At 37.3% G+C, this 19,890-nt stretch overlaps 1 protein-coding gene across 1 annotated transcript in view; it reads left to right on the top strand.

Annotated features, from left to right (window-relative positions):
• Positions 1-19,890, top strand: part of Adgrl3 (adhesion G protein-coupled receptor L3) — a 457,067-nt gene that overhangs the window by 13,864 nt on the left and 423,313 nt on the right. Inside the window, exon 2 of the mRNA XM_038331368.1 lies at positions 7,273-7,476. Coding sequence (XP_038187296.1) covers positions 7,273-7,476 — 204 coding nt within the window. The remainder of the gene's footprint in view (positions 1-7,272; positions 7,477-19,890) is intronic.

Raw genomic sequence — 19,890 nt, 5'->3', positions numbered from 1 at the left:
GGAATAATAGGTCAAATATGGAGCATCAGGCTGGTATGCAGCTCTCCCTCCAGTAACACTAGACAATAGTTTGAAAGAGAAAGGCCGTTTAGGTTAGTCACCATTGCTGGTAGTTAGAAACACTGTGATAGCCCTGTTGTATAGGTTACCGGTTGTTGTTGGAAAGCTTAAATTGAGACTCTGCAACAGATATTTTTTTTTTAAATATATATATTTAAAAGTGTCCAATAATAAACATAGTGTGAATATACCACTAAGGTATATACACGTAATCAATCCCTGTGACATTTGAGCTTGTTAGCATATCATTTTAGGTTCTCATTTGATGTTGGTGTGGACCACTGGGATGAGAAGCAGGTGGCAAAAATCTCTTGCCTAAGGTGGAAAAATAAAGGGAAATAAAAGTATTCTCCCTCTTCTCAACTGTTTTCAAAGACGCCAGTTTTGATTAACTGACTAATGAGACTGAGCTCCGTGGATGTATGCACGGTTTTTGTTCATTTCGCACACGCATCGAGGCTAAATAGCTGCGTGATTGATGAAGAGTACTCCATGACCACAGCTACACAAAATTGTCAAGAAATTCTCAATTTTATAGCATTCTGAACCCACAGCTTCCATAATATTAAGAATTAATATTCCTGAAGAGGGTAGCAGATGAAAGAAGACAGTATTGCAGAGAGAAAAATTCCAGAGCTTGAGTTTTGTTACCAGGAACTACAATCTGTTTGTGTTTTGTTTGCAAAGAACAGGTGTTTTTAGTTGGAAGAGAAACATTTACAGTTAGATGCCATTTCTTTAGTGAGTAAGATACGTAAGAAGCATTTTGTTTAATTTGAATGAAAATAAATCTGTCTTCTGGGAAAAAGCCAAATTTATAAAAAAAAAAATATTAACAGAAATTGCCTACTTACTCATGTTCACAAGTATTTGAGGTTTGTATGATCACATTACAATTTAGACAGTCAAATGCAGCAAGTCAAAACACTCATCTACTTACATAACTTATAATATTAAAAAATCATACTAGAAAGGTAATTCTAACACAACCTCTAGAAGTTATCATCCAGTACTGAAGAATAATTTTGCCTTTTTACTTCATTCTCAGAGGAGCATGGCACTCTGCCACTCTCTCCTGTCTTACAGAGACTGTTCTCACTCAGTCTTCAGGCAAAACTTTGTTATTTCATCTTCCTGTCAAGAGCTAAATTGTTAAGAGTCAGGAAATGGGTCTGAAAGGCAAAGAGTCCTCCACACAGGACTTTTCTATACTGTTCAGAATGATTCCATCTAGAGAAAGGCCCTAAAATAAGTGAGAAGGACTCAGGGTTACTATCAAAGTTGCTTCATCATACAACGGGGTCAAATCATGACCACTGAACTATTTTCTTTAAGAATATACAATTAAGGGCTGGAGAGATGGCTCAGAGGTTAAGAGCATTGCCTGCTCTTCCAAAGGTCCTTAGAGTTCAATTTCCAGCAACCACACGGTGGCTTACAACCATCTGTAGTGGGGTTTGGTGCCTTCTTCTGTCCTGCAGGCATACACACAGACAGAATACTGTATAGATAATAAATAATAATAATAAAGAATATACGATTAAAACAAGTTTTTCTTGCCGAGCATGATGGCACATGCCTTTAATCTCAGTCCTCGGGAGGCACAGACAGGTGAATCTCTGAGTCCGAGGCCAGGCTGGTCCATAAATCAAGTTCCAGGAGAGCCAGAGAACAAAGAGAAACCCCTTCTCGAAAACTCAAATCCAAAACCAAACAAACAACAACAACAAACTGTTTTTTCATGTCTCAAGTTCTACATGGTAATTTCTACTCTTGGCATCTTTAGTCAGGTGGTTGAATTGGAGCTTTCGTGGCTACGTTTAGATATTACTATGAAGCCTGTAGAGAAATCATATAGCAATAACATACACCTAAGGGAGAAAGCAAGGAAAAGTTCATCTTTCATATGGGCAACAGTATGGTGCTGGGGGAGCAAATACCTTTCAGGTTTTCATGAGAAAGTAGAAAATGATAAATAGCCATTTATGAAATAAAAACAAATGTCCACTGACCTGGAGAGGGAGGAGAAATTTAGGAACAAGTAACCTTTTATATTCCATTTCAATATATATTTTAACATATAGTTTAACATATAGTTATTTCAAGTTAGCTAAATAGTTAACTGAATATTCTTAGGAAGTTACTAAATATAAAAAAAAGAATTGGCAATTTTAAGGTGGAAAAATGGTTCAAACATCAATCTACAGATGCAGTGATATAATGAAATAGTCAATTGTAGGAAAATTTGAGTCAAGACCTCACATATGCTTTCTTACAGTCTTCCTTTATAGGCACTTTTATAGCATGTTGATACTTCATTTAGTAGACCGTTGAGTTAGACTACAAAAATCAGCGAATGAAAACAGAGTTCTGAGAGTGAGCTAGCATATGATGTAAATCAGAAACCTTCTTTTTTAGTGGGGGGCAGGGTTTGAATCTTGAAGACCAAATGAAAACCAACTTTGAATGAAATTGTAGAAGAAAAGTATGAGGATTTCTGATGATTCTTTCAGATATGTAATGAACAGTCTGGGGTTTTGTAGGAAGACCGAAACTAGAATCCAGTATGAATTCGAGAAAGCTTGAAGAGGAGAGATTTCCTATAATCAGATAGTTTGAGGAGAGGGTTAGACGGGTATAAGAAAGAGTTCAGACGTGATGCTTTTAAGAGACGGTAATGAGAGACAACGAGTATACAGGTCACCATGATCGCTTTATTAGCATGCATTTAAAATTCTATATGGATCATGTTTAATTAACTAGGAAAAGGATTTGTAAAGTGCAACCTAAAACCCAGAAACCAATCACTTGCATAAAATATCCTTAGTTTAAGAAAAGTAATTCATTTAAACCCTGGTCATCGCTTATGGACTCGCACCTTTGAACTCCTCTCAGCGCTAGCATATCCCTTGCTTTACAGCCCATTTTTCACTTCCGAGGCTCATTTTTATGATCGATGTTTCTTTATTAAAAGCAACTAAGTAGGTGATGAGACTGAGGAGAAAAGGAGGCAGAAAGGATCAAAGTTCCTTGGAAACATAGATATATATTTAAAATTTTTACTAATTCTTTTATTTTTGAAATCATCTTATATTATCTCCCCCTCTCCTTTCCTCCCAGCATGCCCCTTCCATATACCACCCCCGCGCTCTCTCTCAAATTCATGGCAGATTTTTTATTTAATTGTTGTTTCATCTATATGTGGCTATGTATATACATATCCATTCCTACATATGTAAATCCAAACTGCTCAGGCTGCATAGTGTTACTTCTATATATTTTGCAATTCAATGTTGATTTCTAAAAGTGTATTACAATGAGTACTCATATTTTCTGTTTATCGATCCCTCTGTCAGTGCTTTCTTCCTTCTTTCATTTCCTCCTTTCTGTCCTTTTTTACTATTATTTTGGAAAAGATTCTTGTCATATAGTTTGCTCTTTCCATGAACCTGTAGTCTTCCTGATTCCTCCTCTCAGTTGCTAATATTACAGAATTGCACACCATGCCAACTCTTGTCATTATTTCAACTGTATAATCTATATATAATATAAAAGTTCTGGCAGTGCTATAAAAACATTTTATTTCTTTAACATTTCATTTCCTTTCATTTCTTCTGTTTTTTTTTGTCTATATACAGCACCATGAAATTTTCATATGGAGATGTCCTTTGATTGAGCATAAATAATTTCATAAACCCAATGTGTTGCACACTACTAAATTTCCTATCTTCACTATGCACTATCTGGAGATTATTAACTAGGAACGGAGAATCAAAGTCCTCAAATTATGAAAGCCTCTGCCTAAGAAGTGAGATACAGCCAGAAAACGTTGCTTATAATGAATATTAAGTATCAACCATGTCTGCAGCAATTCATACAGCAGATGCACCATTTTGTACCATTGACTCCTTATCACATATCTGATGTTTTAATAACTAAGGTGAAATTCCTGTTTCTGTGAAGGATACAGAGCAAACATGACACACTTAGTTGATCTTTATTGCCTTTTCTAGAAGCAGCATTATTGTATAGCTGTATTGAAATTTTTTATAAGTGTCAGAAGCTGTAGTCTCAAATGCCTGTAGGAGGGGAAGTCTAAATGAGAAGGTTGCTTAGGACCAAACCTGTTAATGTCACATGCTGACCATGTTTTTCATCATGACTTTGAAAATGTTCTCTTTAAGAATTCAGACAAGAAAAAAAGACACCAAGAATGTGAAGCATGTCTTCAAGTATGTAAAGAAACTTAGCTTCGAAGGGAAACTGAGAGGGTTTCTTCTAGCCATGTATAGAATTCATAAAACTGGATGGAGAGTCAGTATAGATATCTCCTTCCTTGACACAATGAATCGCTCTGCTTCAAATACAGTTGTGTTCCAAGGACAGCATACGCTTCTGATTACGACTTCTTCCCATGCATTCTTTTAGCAAGACTTATTACTAGCATGTGAGTGAGAGAATCTTTGTATGTGTAAGAGTCCAGGGGTTTACTAGACTGATGACTGTGGCTTTATTTTGAAGATTAGTTCCTACAATAGGTCTAAGGAGCACAAATTGGATGTGTGGTTACAACTGAAGTATATATACCCTTGGAAGCTCCATAACATCTGAATCATAGCATGTGCAATATTTTTTAAGATAAAAAATAAACTTTGAGGCTTTGCTGCCACTCTTCGGTGACTCTCAAGCACAGTAAATTTAAGTGAGCATGAACTATATTGAATCGAGCACACCCAAGTCTCAGCTCCTCCAACTTAAGAGTCATATTAGTTTAACTTCCTGTTCATTTTTTGTTCTCTGGACTCTGTCCATGAAATCCTGTTCTTCTCACGTGCAAATGAGCTTCCAAGAGATTCCTCATTGTTGTTGCTTGCTTGTCTCTGGAATATGTTCTTTGTTTCACGTGGAGAGGATGTCCAGGGACATCCAGACACGGGGGCATTTGTCACCTGCTGTCTATTGCATGTGCATTTTGAACAGCTGTCATTTTCTGCTTGCTCTAGAATTGGCCTTTTAGTAATTTTATCTTTGCAAACGTTTGATTGCTACCTCAGAGGAAATCCCTGGTTTTTGTTTGTTTTGTTGTTTATATCTTTCCCTGCCATGTCATTCTCTTTCCTACCAATAATTTTTCCTAGACTGAAACTCCTTAATGACTGTGACATACAGAGTCCCCATCTGACTGTAGCTTATTCTCCAGCATTCCAAACTGTTCTTGACTTCTATCTGCATGAGCCAGCTGTGCTAACTCCTGAACAGTTCAGAGCTATTCCATACAGGAGACCTCTGCCAAAGCCCCAAGTACTTTATGCTTCTCATTTGTATGACTTTTGTCATACTTTGATACGATTTTTTTTTCTAAGTTCAGATCTTAGAAAACAAATCTTGGTTTGAGTTTGACCCCATGAGTGTCTTTCTTAAAGATTTAAATAAGCCCCTTTTATAGCTTACCCCATTCATGTTTTCTGAGGACTGATGATTTATCTATCTATGGGGCATTCTTCTTTCTGTGTTAGGTCTCCATGGCCCTAGTGAGGTGAGTGGTGCATTTGCACACCCCTGCAGTCTGCTTTGTCCCCCATACTCCTCTATCCCTTGAAGAGGAATGGATACTTGATGAGAACTCTGTACTTACATGTTGTATGAGTAAAATCACATAAGCTCAAATCCCATCAGTCTAACTGAGCTGGCAGGTCCACTTGGCAAAGAATAAAATCTTTCGCCATCTTTATACCAGAAGCTTTGGGCAGGACATCTTATGTAACACACTTTCCCAGGTGTCTTGGCACTGAATGGTTGTAAAGCTCTTCAGAGACAAGTGTTTGTAAATAATTCCGTAAAATATGCACAGTTAGTTCCATTGTTACTAGGGGTATAGAGAAGAGGAATTTGAGAAATTTGAAACATGCTTTTTGACACATTCCATTTATGTAGCGGATCAGAATGGTGTTTGAACTGTCTTGGTGTATTTATTAATGATGGTATATTATGCTGTTTAAATGTGAATTATTATTTTATAGCAGTATAAAAGATCAAATTTAGAATTTTCCATCAGGTGGATTTTCTGGGGTTTTTTCATATTACTTTATTTTTTTTCCTGTAAAGGTTTTTATCATTTTGTGTTATGGAGTGATCTGATTCTGTTCTTAACTTACAAATAACACATATATCTAGATATCAAAATACTACTGTATAACCTTGTATAAGATGATAGTTGCAAAATGCCTTTTCTTCGTTGGTTTTCTTTGTTTTTTTTTTTTCATTGCTTAATATCAACCATATAGAGTAACAATAAGCCTTTAAACATGCAGCTATAACAATTAAAAATGTATGCATGCACTGAGAATGATGGTTTCCTTTGTAAATCCTTTGCTTTCTAATGACAGGTAGACTTCATTATCTTTCTTACTGAGTAAATTAATTGCAGTTAGTGTAAAGAATTATGTATCTTGCTTATCAATGCACCATAAAGAAATTATGTACTTAGATAGCTCTACTTTTTCATAGCATATAATATGATTGTTGTGTCAATTTTTTTAAAATATCATATGTGTATAATTTTATTTTTACCATTATTGTCTTGGTCTTCCATATTTATTCATTTATGTAATATGCAACATTTGTCGGTAAAAAAAATCACTATGTATATAAGTAGCAAAAATGTATGTATATCTTTTCACATTATTGTCCATCAAAGCTCTTAATATAGTTATCTTTTTAAAATGTTAGCAAAATGACCAAAAGAAAAACATATAAAGAAATACAAAATAATCATTTAACTCTGAACCAGAACAAAACAAAATAAAACAAAACAACCCCAAAAATAACAAAACCAAAATCCCTTTATATTGCCAATATTTTTATGTAAAACAACTATGAGTTTGGTAGCCAATGTCTAGCTCATACTTGTGTATATTAGTGCCCATAGTTTGTATTCTAAATCTATGAGACTATTAAAATATAGAGGACTTTTATATTTTGTAGGTAACTAGCTTATTTGATTTCTGTAATTGTCTAGTTTAATAATCATGCTAGGAATGGGGAGGAGAATAGTGTTCATAATCTATGCCCTAGTGGGCTGAGTGGGATTTGGGGTGGGTTGGTCCTAAACCTGAATCTGCAATAGAGGTGTCCCTTGGGGATGCCCCCTACTGGCCTCCTCTGAGGCCTGAGTAAGCAGGGGTCTGATGGTGCGCCCTGCGGTCCCCGCAGGTGGCAAGCACAATGAGAGACATCCAGCCCTCGCTGCTCCACTGCGACACGCGGAGCGCAGCGCAGGAGGCGCTCTACCTCCCAGACATCTCCTTCAACAGCCAGCGGCAGAACGCGCCACTGCTCATCGCGGACAAGGGTCACGTGGAGCTGCCAGAGGAGGTCGTGGACCAGGTGCCCCGGGAGCACAGGTTGCAGCCCAAGGTGCGGCCAGGGGAGAGGGCTGGGGTGGCAGGGCTCGGGCTGACGGGAGGCTCATGTTGCCTTCCACCTTGGCTGGTGGCCTATGTTTCTGCTGTAGCAGCGCACGCCTATTCAGCCGTAGAACCACATCCTAATTTGAAATATTTTGTTTAAAATGTATGGTTGTGATGGAAACCAAGGATTGTGACACACAAATGTCCTCCCAACAATTTGGAGGTGAAAACGGAAAGATCAGTGTCCAAGGCCTAAGCTGTGTAGTGAATATTCAGGCCAGCCTGGACTACCTGAGAAGTCATCCAAATAGAAAAAGAAAACCCAAAACAAAGAAAGAAAAGAACTAACGTTGAGTTAGAAATACTGTCTTGCATTATTGCCTGATACTTCAAATTACCTTTAAAAAAGCATTTAACTAACTGTAAAAATCCTATGAAAGATGAGCATGAACATTGCTGATTTGGGGAAAGAAGTCTCATCAATAGGAACTGACAAGATTTTGAAAAGATTATGATTAAAGCATCGTGGTAAGGAATTAAACATAGTCAATTAAAGCATCAAAGCTCAGGAAAACGCTAGTAATCTCATGAAAATGTTGGGATGTACTTACAATCTTGCTTCCCAGATGGTAACTCTATTGAGTCCAGCTAATAAAACTCCATTGAAAAACACTATATAATGTTTCCGTAAAATTAAATACTATTTCCCCCAATACTGTCTACTATAAATTTTCTTTTTTTTTCCTCACATACCTCCATAGGGTATTCTTATCCCTGTAATTCCAGGGAGAGGGGGTGTTCATAACATTCAGAACTTTGTGTGCTACAATCTGAGAAGCCCTGGAAATATCTGGCTGAAAACCATGAATTTCTAGCTACCCTGCTTACTCTATAGTTTTTTTTTTTTTTTTTTTTTTTTTTTTGAAGGGGTAAAATGCAAAGGGGAAGCGAGCAGGCTGTATTAGTCGTATTTACTGTTTAAGCCCTGTTGTGACAACATGAAATAGAGTGCTTGAGCGGCGCATCATAAATCCATTTCACTTTCACGTTCTAAAGCCCCATGAGAGTTAGCCCCAGGTCTTCAGCTCTAGTGAGCACGTGAAGAGAGGGAAGGGTGTAGGGAACATGGTGCTCACGGTGGCGTTGTGGCCTCCGTCACCCCGTTCCATCAATGCTCACCAACCTGTCCATTCAAATTATCGTTTCTTCCTTGGTGGGGGTGTCCACAGCAAGAGCCGTGCAGGAGTGACTCCAGTGTGTTGCAAAGAGTCAAGGACACTGTGGAGTACACATTCTTCCTGTTCGCTGTCACTCTTTCGGATAGGACATGCTCAGAATTAAGCGCATTTTCATTTATAATACAATGTGAAGATGGTCGTGGAAATTTCATGATGATTTTGACTTAATTTGTGCTGTACAGTAGTACTTCAAATAAATAGCATTTATGTTATTCCAGTTAACCAGTATTTGTGGAAATTTCTAGAATAGTAAGACATACATATTTAAAACAATACACACACACACATGTACTCTCGTTTGCAGTTTTGTCTTCTGATGAAAATTTAGAATATTTGATCATTTTTCTATATACATTAAGAAGTTATTTATATGCAGATAGCCCCCCAATTTTTATTGCTTTCTGTTTCAGAACATTCTTCTATGTCACTAGCCTTTCATTCTTGCCACATATATGTCATAATGCTAGGTAGTAGGCTTTAAATCACAAAAAATAAAAAAAATAGGGGGTTATATATATTTTATTTTAAACAGAGATGAAAGCAGACACACTTAGTAGACTGCGTGGCAGCTCAAACATGGAGGGTAAAGGCTGTGCGATGCAGCGGGAGCTGAAAGAACATAGAGATTCCTTATCACTGTGCTACTTTTAGAAAGTCGCTGTCCTGTGGAAGTAATTTCTCTGTGAGACAGCCAGACTGAAGGTCACTTGAGACTGTTTCCCACAGAAAGAGTAAAGAGGAATAAGTAAATATTACAGGGCCTAATCCTTCCCCGTAGTGAGGAGAGCATACAGCTAGAGTGCTTAGATTGGTATTAAAAATGGAATTGAAGTAAGAGATTCATATTATCTTGAACTCTTTAAGTTGAAAAGACATGGCATAATTCAAACAAGAAAATGTCAGGGAATTCAACTTCCTTCCTTAGCCCTTTGTGTTCTTTAAAGAAAAATAAACAAATAGGTGGAGATGCTGTAAACATATAGTTCTCAGGAAACATTTTAAATAATGAAGACCAATATTAATGTGATCAATCTGTGGCTTGAAAATAAACTTCACCTTTCCTTAAGACTAACCTATGTTTTATAAATAATCAAACAAATAAGTGGAGACTCAACAAATCCAGCCATGGCAACAGAACAAAGTCTTTTGAAACCTGTGAAATGCCATTTTGACATGTTTGTTCTTGAATTTATTTAACTTTTTAAAGTTAATAGAAATTAAGAGCAAATGAGTGTATTCACAGAAACTAGAAATTCACTGCATAGCAAGAAAATGAGGTGTGGCCCAGGCATGCACGTGTGGTGTGTGTGTGTGTGTGTGTGTGTCCCCACACATAGACACTTAAGTCAGGGTTCCCTGAAGTACCTTCAGCCAGGAGAAAGCTTTAAACCAATCCCAATCAAAATCCAAATACCTAAATATTCCCTAGAGGACAGAGGAAGGCCAATACATTTATAAATATTTTTATTAATTCCTTGGGAAGTTCATACAATATTCATTGGTAATATTCACCCCCCACCCCAACTACTCCATTTACTTCTTCCATACACTGTCCTTCCCCACAATTGAATTTCCTTTTTCTTGAAACAGTTTATCCAGTCTAATGTATGCTGCCCATAAATTCCTGGGTATGGGCCATCCACTGGACTTGCTGTACTTACTAAGAGCTACACCCTTTATAAAAAGTGACTGTTCCTATCCCAAAGCATCATCTGTCCATAGCTCCTCTGTTAGTGGCAGAGAAGTATGAAATCTTTCCTATTCCATGGTAGCTTATTGACTGGCCTTGTCTTGTGCAGGTCTTCTGCAGGCAGTCACAGGGATGTGACTTGATGAGTACAGTGGTCCTGTTATATCCTAAAGACATACATCACTCTGGTCTTCCCCAGCCACTGACTCCTACAGTCTTTCTCTTCCTCTTTAGTGATGGTCTCTGAGCCTTGGAGGTGGTAATATATAGAGGTCCCTTTTGTGGCTGAGTGCTCTACTGATATTTATTCTCTGCCTTTTGACCAGCTGTGAGTTTCTGTGTTAACCACAAGCTACTGCATGAATGATCTTCTCTAATGAGATCTAGGAACAGCCCTAATATGTGGGCATAGCGATATGAAATTAGAGGGCAGTATAATATTGTCTACATTTAGCAAAATCATAGCAGTACTCACTTTAAATCATTTAGTTGTTGCTTTGATAGTGATATTCTTGCAGAGGGAGGTCATTGAAGATTTTTCATGACACATGAAAGCCACACAGACTGTACCAAATTCAGACCAGCTTTCCCTTGGAAAACAGATAAAGCAATCCAGGAATACTTTAAAAAATATCTTAAAAATTCTTTCCTGAACTTATTTTAAAGCTCATTTTTTTGTCCCATGGGAGCCATATGCTTTTTTTAAAAATCGTGCTCATATATTCATTCAGTCCTCTTGGAGAATCACATAAAACTCTGCCATAGCTTGATTTATCCCTCATTCCTAGGTATAAATGTTTACAGATGGCAATGTTTGTATCGTAGTTATAAACAAAAGTAAATCTCCACTGAATTATTAGAAGGATTTTGCATGGAAATTAACCTTTAAATTACTGTGCTGTATTCTTAATGCTACTATATCATATATACATATATATATATATATATATGTATATATGATATATATGACCTTTTTCCATATATAATATTTGGCGTGGAAACAGGGTGAGCACTGTGAGCACTATGTCAAGGGTCAACAACAAGATGCTAGAGGAATCCCTGTCTTGGGTCTCTCATTGAGTCTTCAGTCATTGACAAAAGGAGTGAATTCAATGAATGCTCTTAGAAGATTCTTCCTGTTTAGATTACAGCATGGAAAAATCTTTGAAAAAGTAGTATGTAAGGCTAATTTGCATGAGTGTGTGTTTGTATTTTTGTTTCACAGAATGCTAAATGTGGAAATTCTGGTTTAATAATCTTCATCTTCAAAAAGGCTGCATTTGCTTATTGTTTTCTGTGGTGTCATCTCCGATGGTACCCATATCTTCTCAGCCACAGGACCAACTAACCGCCTCCTGCCCCTGGCCTTCTTGTCTCTTAGTTCAACTTTTAATGAAGTCTAATCAGTATTCCTTGTCTGCTGATTCCAGTTACCAATGTTTCCTTGGCCAAGGGAAACAATAACTGCTTGGAGTACATGGAGTACAGTGGGGCAGAGTTTACTTGACTGAGTCACACCCGGACTTTGCTTCTGAAGATGAAATGGTGTGTGCACTGCCTACTGGCAGGCAATTCATAGTTAGCTCAGCACAGAGGGAAAGAAAGACACGGCTATAAACACAAGGGTTCGAGTTTAGTGGAGTTGGAGCATCAAGTCCAAATGATAGTTTTCCAACATCATTCTAGAAATGATCTAGAGAGAACAAGGAAGGATCTGATGAGAAAAGGCATATTATCGTGTGAGGAATTTGGCACTTTTCAGATGGCAGTGAGGAAAAAAAAGTGGTCGATATTAGAATTAAACAAGGAATAGCACATTAAGAACAGAGACAAATGACAACAGAACAAAACAAAAAACACTAGAGGCTTAAAGCAAAATGGAGAGTTACATTGACTCACAGGAGCAATGAGTTGGTTTTGTCAGTGTTCTGACGCCAGGAGGGAATGTCCAAGGAGAGAATGTTCATAGTAATAGGGAAGGAGATGAACTCAGTAAATAGCATTCAGGAAACTCTAAGAGTTATTCCAGCATCCTTGGGACCTCGAATCTTGACAATGATGCTAAATCAATAAGATGTAAAGACTCATTGTGTATGTAACTTATAGAAAAAACAAGGAAGAAGACCACTCTGCTTTAACCCACTAAATATGAACAGTTCTTCATTTTACTGAGATAAGGGAGACAAGTATAGATGGTAAAGTCAGTGAGGCATGATGGAGTTGCTGACTAAACAAAGTCTTCCTCATTAAAAATATAAGAAAGGCAGGATTAGTCTTTAATAGCCCTGTTTGGCCAGGAGTGATAAGATATTCTGAAACACAAGCACATCTGCTAGGATTGCACTCAGTCCTTCCCTTCACTCCCTTGTAATACCTGGCAGGGGTACAAGGGAGCCAAGATTAGGTCTGAATTTGAGCTTTTCTGTCTTCTCTTCGAGATATATATATATATATATATATATATATATATATATATATATATATATATATATATATAGTGTGTGTGTGTGTATGTGTCTGTGTGAGGAGTTTCAAGTCATAATCTGGAGAGAACAGGAGACCCTTCTGCTCATATTTGCTCTCATTTAGCATGTAACATAGCCCTCACTTCTGTAGAGTAATAACCAGAAGTAATCTCCACATGTCCTTTGAGAATTCCTCAGAAATGAACCTTGATTAATCTTTTGCCTAATTAAAACCGATTATTAAAATAGCTTGTCCCTTGACTACCGTGTAAAGTGGTACTTTATCTTAAGGAAATGGTTCATGTTCTTGTTGGTTAAGAGTTTTGAAAATAAAAGGCAATACTTTCAGAGCTATTGGTCCAGGCTGTGTTTGCAAAGCTCGCATAATTCTGCATGTGAGGTGCTAACATCACTGAAGCTCTCATGGTAAAAGGGACAGAAGTTCATTTGCTGGGTAAACGTAACACCATGATTTGGGAATCGAGCCAGTTCCTTTGTATACCACAAAGTCACTAACTTGATAGGACAAGTCATAGATACTGAGATAAATGAAAAACATAGGGCACACCAAATGCTTTGAAACCCACGAAAGCCAGAATGCTAATGAGAAAAGGCTTAGAGTCAGACTGCACTGTTTTTCTTAGCTTAGATCACATCTCAACGGTGGCATTCTTCAGTCACGTGTAAGCCTAGCTTCGCTGGCTTGGGTGTACCCTTGAAGGTGAAGTGGCATCTATGCAGCAGCAGTGTGACAGACATCATAGTTAGGCAAACAGAAAGAAAAAAGAATTTCATTAATTTAGTTTCCCAGCCATAAGCTTTTACCCCATACCTTCGGCAGACATTGTTTCATTGTTCTGAAAGTCCTGCATCATGAGTTAGTTCATTAGGTCAGCAGCTAAACTAAATAAATAGACAATGCTAAGCTAGGCTAAATAGACAGTGGGCTTGATGTACATTCTCTGTTTTTAATGATTTTTTACTGATACTCACTCTTTAGGAAGACTCTTTAGGGAGACTCCCAGAGAGGATTTCGCCATGTATACCTCAAAATTCACTATGTCACTATGGTTGATCTCAAACTTGTAGCACACCCCCTGCCATAGTCTCTTAAGATCTAAGATTATAGATGTGTACCACCGTTTGTGATTAAAGCCAAGGCATGATAGTATTGTTTTGTTTTACCTGTAGCCTGACCCATACTTGGTCAGTGTTTTACTGCTGAGGTGTGCCATTAGCCTGACCACTATTCTTGACAAGACAATTTCTGTCTTCCTACTTTTGAATTAGAGTGGTCTGAATGTGTGTATGTTTGTGTGTAGTTAAACTTTTTTGTTGGGACTGTTGGCTCACCGATTATGACAAGGAGACCAATTATTATGAAAGCTGTACTGATAGTTTAGGCTTATTTGTAATATCTCTTATAACTTAAATCAATCCATTTTGTTATTTATTTTGACAGCAATCCTAATTTAAAAAAAAAAACAACAAATACAAAAACAAAGCAAAAAGGTCTTTCTCAAAGTTTGTTATTATATCAAAGTTGAACCTGACACGTCTAGCAAAAGTCCAGGAATTCATGGGGAGATATGAAGAAGACAGGAATTTTAAGGAAAGAACCGAGAAATGATGCCGTAGCAATGGAAAACCTTCTGTTTTACCACCTTAACTTTTGGGCTATAATTCCTGCTGTAGAAGAATAGTACAATTTGGCTTTCAAAGAGCTGTCTTAGCTTTGTTGTTTTATATGACACTATAATGTTATTTCAGATAAAGTTCTATTCACATTATGTGTGTGTGCCTTCCAGAATGGCTTGTGAGTTTAGAGTAGATTTTTGCAGTAATTGATATGCAAAATGCGTTCTTGGCACATCTTTCTTCAGAGTCTTCCTTGTGTACCTATCATAATCTTTTTATGTTGGAAGAAGAGGGAAAGGTCTCTAGAGAAAGAGAAGAGCTGTTAAGATTCAAACAAAATGTGTTGTGGCCTTAACCTCAGAGGCATTTCTGTAGCACCTTCTTTCTTTTTCATTAGTCTACTGAAGTGATATTTCCTCTTGAAAATATCGGTGTTAGGAAGGATAGACTTCAGTATTTCTATAAAAAATGAAATAATATTTCTTATTTGTTTTGTCATTATATGTACTTATTCTGTCTTTCTATGCGAGTAGGTTTCAAACTGCTTACAGTAATGATGCTATTTTTTTCGGTTCAATATTTGTCTTATAAAATGATGATAACCAGGAACCGGGCATGGTGGCGCCCTCCTTGAGATCCAGTTTCCCCAGCACTTGGAGGCTGAGGCAGGCCGATCTTGAGTTCCAGGACAGCCTGGTGTACAAAGTGAATTGAAGGCTCATGAAGGAGTTTCAAAGAAATTATTTCTTTGGAGATATATTTGTTTAGGCTAAGAAGAAACAACAAAATACAATCTAAAAGAATGATTTCCTTTTTTGTATGTTCATGGGTTATGCCTAGAATAGCTGCACATTAACCACAACTCTTACTCAGTTTAATTCACTTATTCTCCTGGTGCTGGTATATGAAGCCCCTCTTTAATTCTGTCCCTTACCTTACTAATAACACAGCTGATGTTAAAAGAGAGGCTAGTTAAGCAAGGTACTAGCTGGTCCCATGATTTTGGAATATGGTGTCATTGAAAGAACTGATGCACCCTTGGTGTATCACAAAGCTTTATCTAAGCTCACCACTCCCATGTCCCTAGGACAATGAGTAAGCGTAGCTAGAAAATGGTAGAGGAGGCTATTCTGGGGAACTGGGTGGTGTGAACAAAGTTGCAGCGGGTAAAAATGAGCACAGTGTTTATGTAACTGGGGAAATCCTAGAGCAGAATGGAAAAGAATCTGGGGGGAAGAAATAATGGAAGGGAACGTGTGGAAGAGGGGCTGAGGCCCTCTTGTAGAGGAGTGTCTTCCATGCCCGGTGAAACATTCTATGACATTCTGCCTAGGATGGAGAGTCTTCAGAAGCTCCTAATTAGATTCATAGTTGAGAACCTGCTGGGATTATGGGGAAAATTCCGATAGAGAACTTGAGAGTAAAAATTAGTTATGTTGTGGCCGTAGGAAAGAAGGTAATGATGTTAGGAAGGGCAGTAACCATGGTAATGAAAAGAAGAGGAGTGATGTGAAAGGCTTAGGCTTTGGATCTGCTGTGCTGGGCTACTAATTGGACATAGGAGCTAAAGCTGAGGGACAGTCACAAGTGCCGAGGTGACTGGGTGATTCCATTCACAGAGTTAGGACTTCAAGAGACACATTTGGCTTTTCAGAACAGAATGATGAGTTCGACCTTAGAAATATTGAGATGGATGGAGGTGCAAATAGGAAGCAGGTACAGAATACATGCATCTGGGTATCAGGCGGAAACTTCAGCCTGTAATACATGTTGGGAATGTCTGACAGAAAGCATTAAGTCATTGAAGTTGAGGTTGCCAAAGCTGAGCACAGGCTCGGACAGATCCTGCGGACATGTTATGTAAGGAGGAAGGTACGAAAGGCAGCCATGCTGGAAGCACTTAGTGAATTAAAGTGAAATACCACATTTCCTAATGCTTGATTCCTCTGGCAGCTTCTGCTAACGGTAGTCCAAAGGCAAGTCACACTTATGGATGAGGATGATGGTGGAGCCTGTGCTAAGTGGCCGAGGAAACAAGAGTGGTTTTGCTTCTCAGGAATAAATTACTGACTCGATGAATTTTCTCAAATCCTTATGTGTAAGGACAAATGATGGAGGATTTGGTTTGCAAGCGTAAGTGACAGACACGAGGAAGTTAAGCTGCAGCTGGTCATCTGCTTCCTTTTGGAACGGATTGCTGCTACTTGTTCTGATCATTGTTTAAAGAGCAAGTGTGAAGGACAGAGGTCAAATGAATATATGTGAAAACAATTCAATAAAGTGATAAATTTTGTCATTCTGGGAATGTTTTAATATTTAAAAAATAAGAGACACACCAGAGTAAATATAATGAGATGCAGAAATTGGCAATTTAGTGGCAGGCTATATTGTGCCATAAGTTATGAATGAATGACTTAAAAGATTATATGTACTCTGTAGCAGCATCTAAAGTCCAGCAAATACACTTATGAACACACACACACAAACACATACACAAATAGAAACACATACACATTCACAGAAACACAAACACATACAAACACAAACACACACATACAAACACACAAGCGACACACACACACATAGAATAGCAAACACTACACACACATACAACATATGAACATAAACACTCCTAGAATAACAAATACATACACAAATACTCATACAAACATAAACACATTCAAACACAAACATACACACACAGACTCTTAAAGAATTCTTTAAAAGATAATTTTAAACTTAAAGAATTGGACCATGGCAAACTGTCTAATACAATTATTTATCATAACTAACCTAGGGGCATGAGGGTACAGCCAGGGTACAATATTCACATAGTATGTAGAAGTTGACTCTACTGAACAATCAAACTAAAAATGAGCTGACATATGAAAAATAAGTATTTCTTCTTTCTAACACACAAAATATTGTTATCTACCATTATTTCTGTGTTTAATAGTACATACATGAACTCTTTAATTCTTTAAAACTCCCAGTTATTTACAAGCAACAACACTGAAAATCATTGATTCTTTTGGATGGTGTTTTCCCCTGAGAGGATCCCACTTTATAGCTCAAGCTGGCCCTCAACTATGATCTTCTGTTTGTGTCTTCTTAGGATAGTGGCTACCAATACAAGTCACTATGCTTATTTAAATTTTGATCTTTCTTGTAAAGATAATTTTATTGACTTTTTTGAAAACTTCCATATACTCCTCTATATGGGACCATAAGGAGTTCATAAGCTTGGTGGACCGACCAGGGCTATACTCTTAAGCAAAACTGGCTCTCCATTGCCTAGAAGCTCTCAACTAATTATTTCATATTTATGTTGTAAGTGGTTAGACCATTGATCAATAGAGCCATAGATAAAGCATAAATACCACATAAATCTCTCTATAAATATGTTTAAGGAATCCTCCAGGTGAAATACTGCATTTTTATTTGTTTACTTTTTACACTCAAAAAATATTTTTGTTAATTTAAACCTCAATAGTTGGAGTTAATTTTTGTTTTCTGTGTTATAAAATGAGTCCCTCTAATAATGGTCTTACATGATACATCTATTTTCCATAAGTTGATTTTAATTTTTCTTTCTTTCTTTTTCTTTCTTTGTTTCTTTGTTTCTTTCTTTGTTTCTTTGTTTCTTTCTTTCGTTGTTTCTTTCTTTCTTTCTTTCTTTCTTTGTTTCTCTCTCTCTCTCTCTCTCTCTCTCTCTCTCTCTCTCTCTCTCTCTTTCTTTCTGGTTTTATTGAGACAGGGTTTCTCTGTACAGCGTTTGCTGTTCGGGAGCTCATTATGTTGACTAGGGTGGCCTTGAATTCAAAGAGATCCACCTGCCTCTGCCTGCCAAGTGCTGGGATTAAAGGCATGCTACACTACAACCTGACAAGTCGATTTTTCTTTCTGGCTTCAAAAACTTCCCTTGCATGTGTGTTGACCACATTGTCCTTATCCAGTGCTTTGCTGAGAAACTCCTACATTGGTTCCGTAACTTGGCCATTGTGAATAGTTTTACAAGTCCACTTTTATGTGTCAGTATCTCTGTAATATGCTGACTTAGGGTATTTGCAGTAGATGCCCAGGAGGAGTTTGGCTGACTATGGTAAATCTCTTCTAGTTTTTTATTTGTTTGTTTATTTTGTTTTGTTTTTAAGAAACTTCCATAGTGACTTTCATAGAGCCTATTCATCTTTCAATTCACATGAGCCATATATTAAGCTCCTCTCTAGTCCATGTGTGTCATCTTTTGCTGTTTCAGCTTGTTTTCTTAATGACTGGCATTCTAACTGGAGGTGGAATTTCAATATACTTTTGACTTGAGTTTCTCTGATGGTTCGTTAGGTAGAAGTTTTGTATGCATGTATTTTTTGGCCATATGCTCTTCATATTTTGTGTGTATTGGTTGAATTCATTAGTTCATTCATTAATTGGGTTGTTTGATATTTTTGTTGCTTAGTTTTATATGTGTTCTAGATATTTACTATTTGCCAGATGTATAGCTGACCAAGTATTTTTTCCTATTCTGTAGGCTGTCTCATAGATTTATGTTCTATTTATTCTACATCATGACTATAGGGTTTTTCCTACTCTTTTTTCCCTATTTTTCAAGGTCAAACTCAGGGCTTATTACATTATTGAAAAGTGCCTTACCTGCGTACACTCAGCCATTATTCTCTATTCTCAAAATATTTTATTAGTTGTTGGAAGGAGTCCGCTTGCTGATCCTAGCCGCCTGGCTAACTTAGACCCAAAATAATCACACAGAAACTGTTAATTGAAACACTGCTTGGCCCATTAGCTCTAACTTCTTATTGGTTAACTCTTCCATCTTAATTTAACCCATATCATGTTATCTGTGCATCACTATGAGGTCTTGGCCTACAAGCAAAGTTTCAGCACGTCTGTCTCTGGCAGCTCTGTGGCTTCTCTCCAACTCTGTCCTCCTTCTCCCAGCATAGAGTCTAGCTTTTCCTGCCTAGTTCTGTTCTGCCCTTGGTATAGGCTGAAAGCAATCCCTTATTCATTAACCAATAAAAGCAACACATAGACAGAAGGACCTCCCACACCAATTAATTCTATGTATGTCTCCCAAACTACATGACTATACTGTAAATAATTCAAGCACACATGTTTCATCTACCAATTTTGATCCTTTTCTTTGGTATTCTCAAGTATAACAATAGCAACATAGTACATGTCTCATAAGCTTACTGCATGTACTAGTCTGTGCACAGTGATTATGGTCACTTTAAATGGAATCCATTGTTTGCTACCTACAAAACTATGAACTGAAGTAAATTATAGAATATCTTTTCTATAACATTGGTGGTTAAGAGAGACTATAGGTAAATTTTCTGCAATCTAACATTATTTGGTATTTGTAGAAAATT

The sequence above is a fragment of the Arvicola amphibius genome, chromosome 1 (assembly GCF_903992535.2).
Source record: "Arvicola amphibius chromosome 1, mArvAmp1.2, whole genome shotgun sequence".
NCBI lineage: Eukaryota > Metazoa > Chordata > Mammalia > Rodentia > Cricetidae > Arvicola > Arvicola amphibius.
The sequence above is the reverse complement of the archived record's forward strand: the minus strand, read 5'-3'. Positions and strand labels throughout refer to the sequence as shown.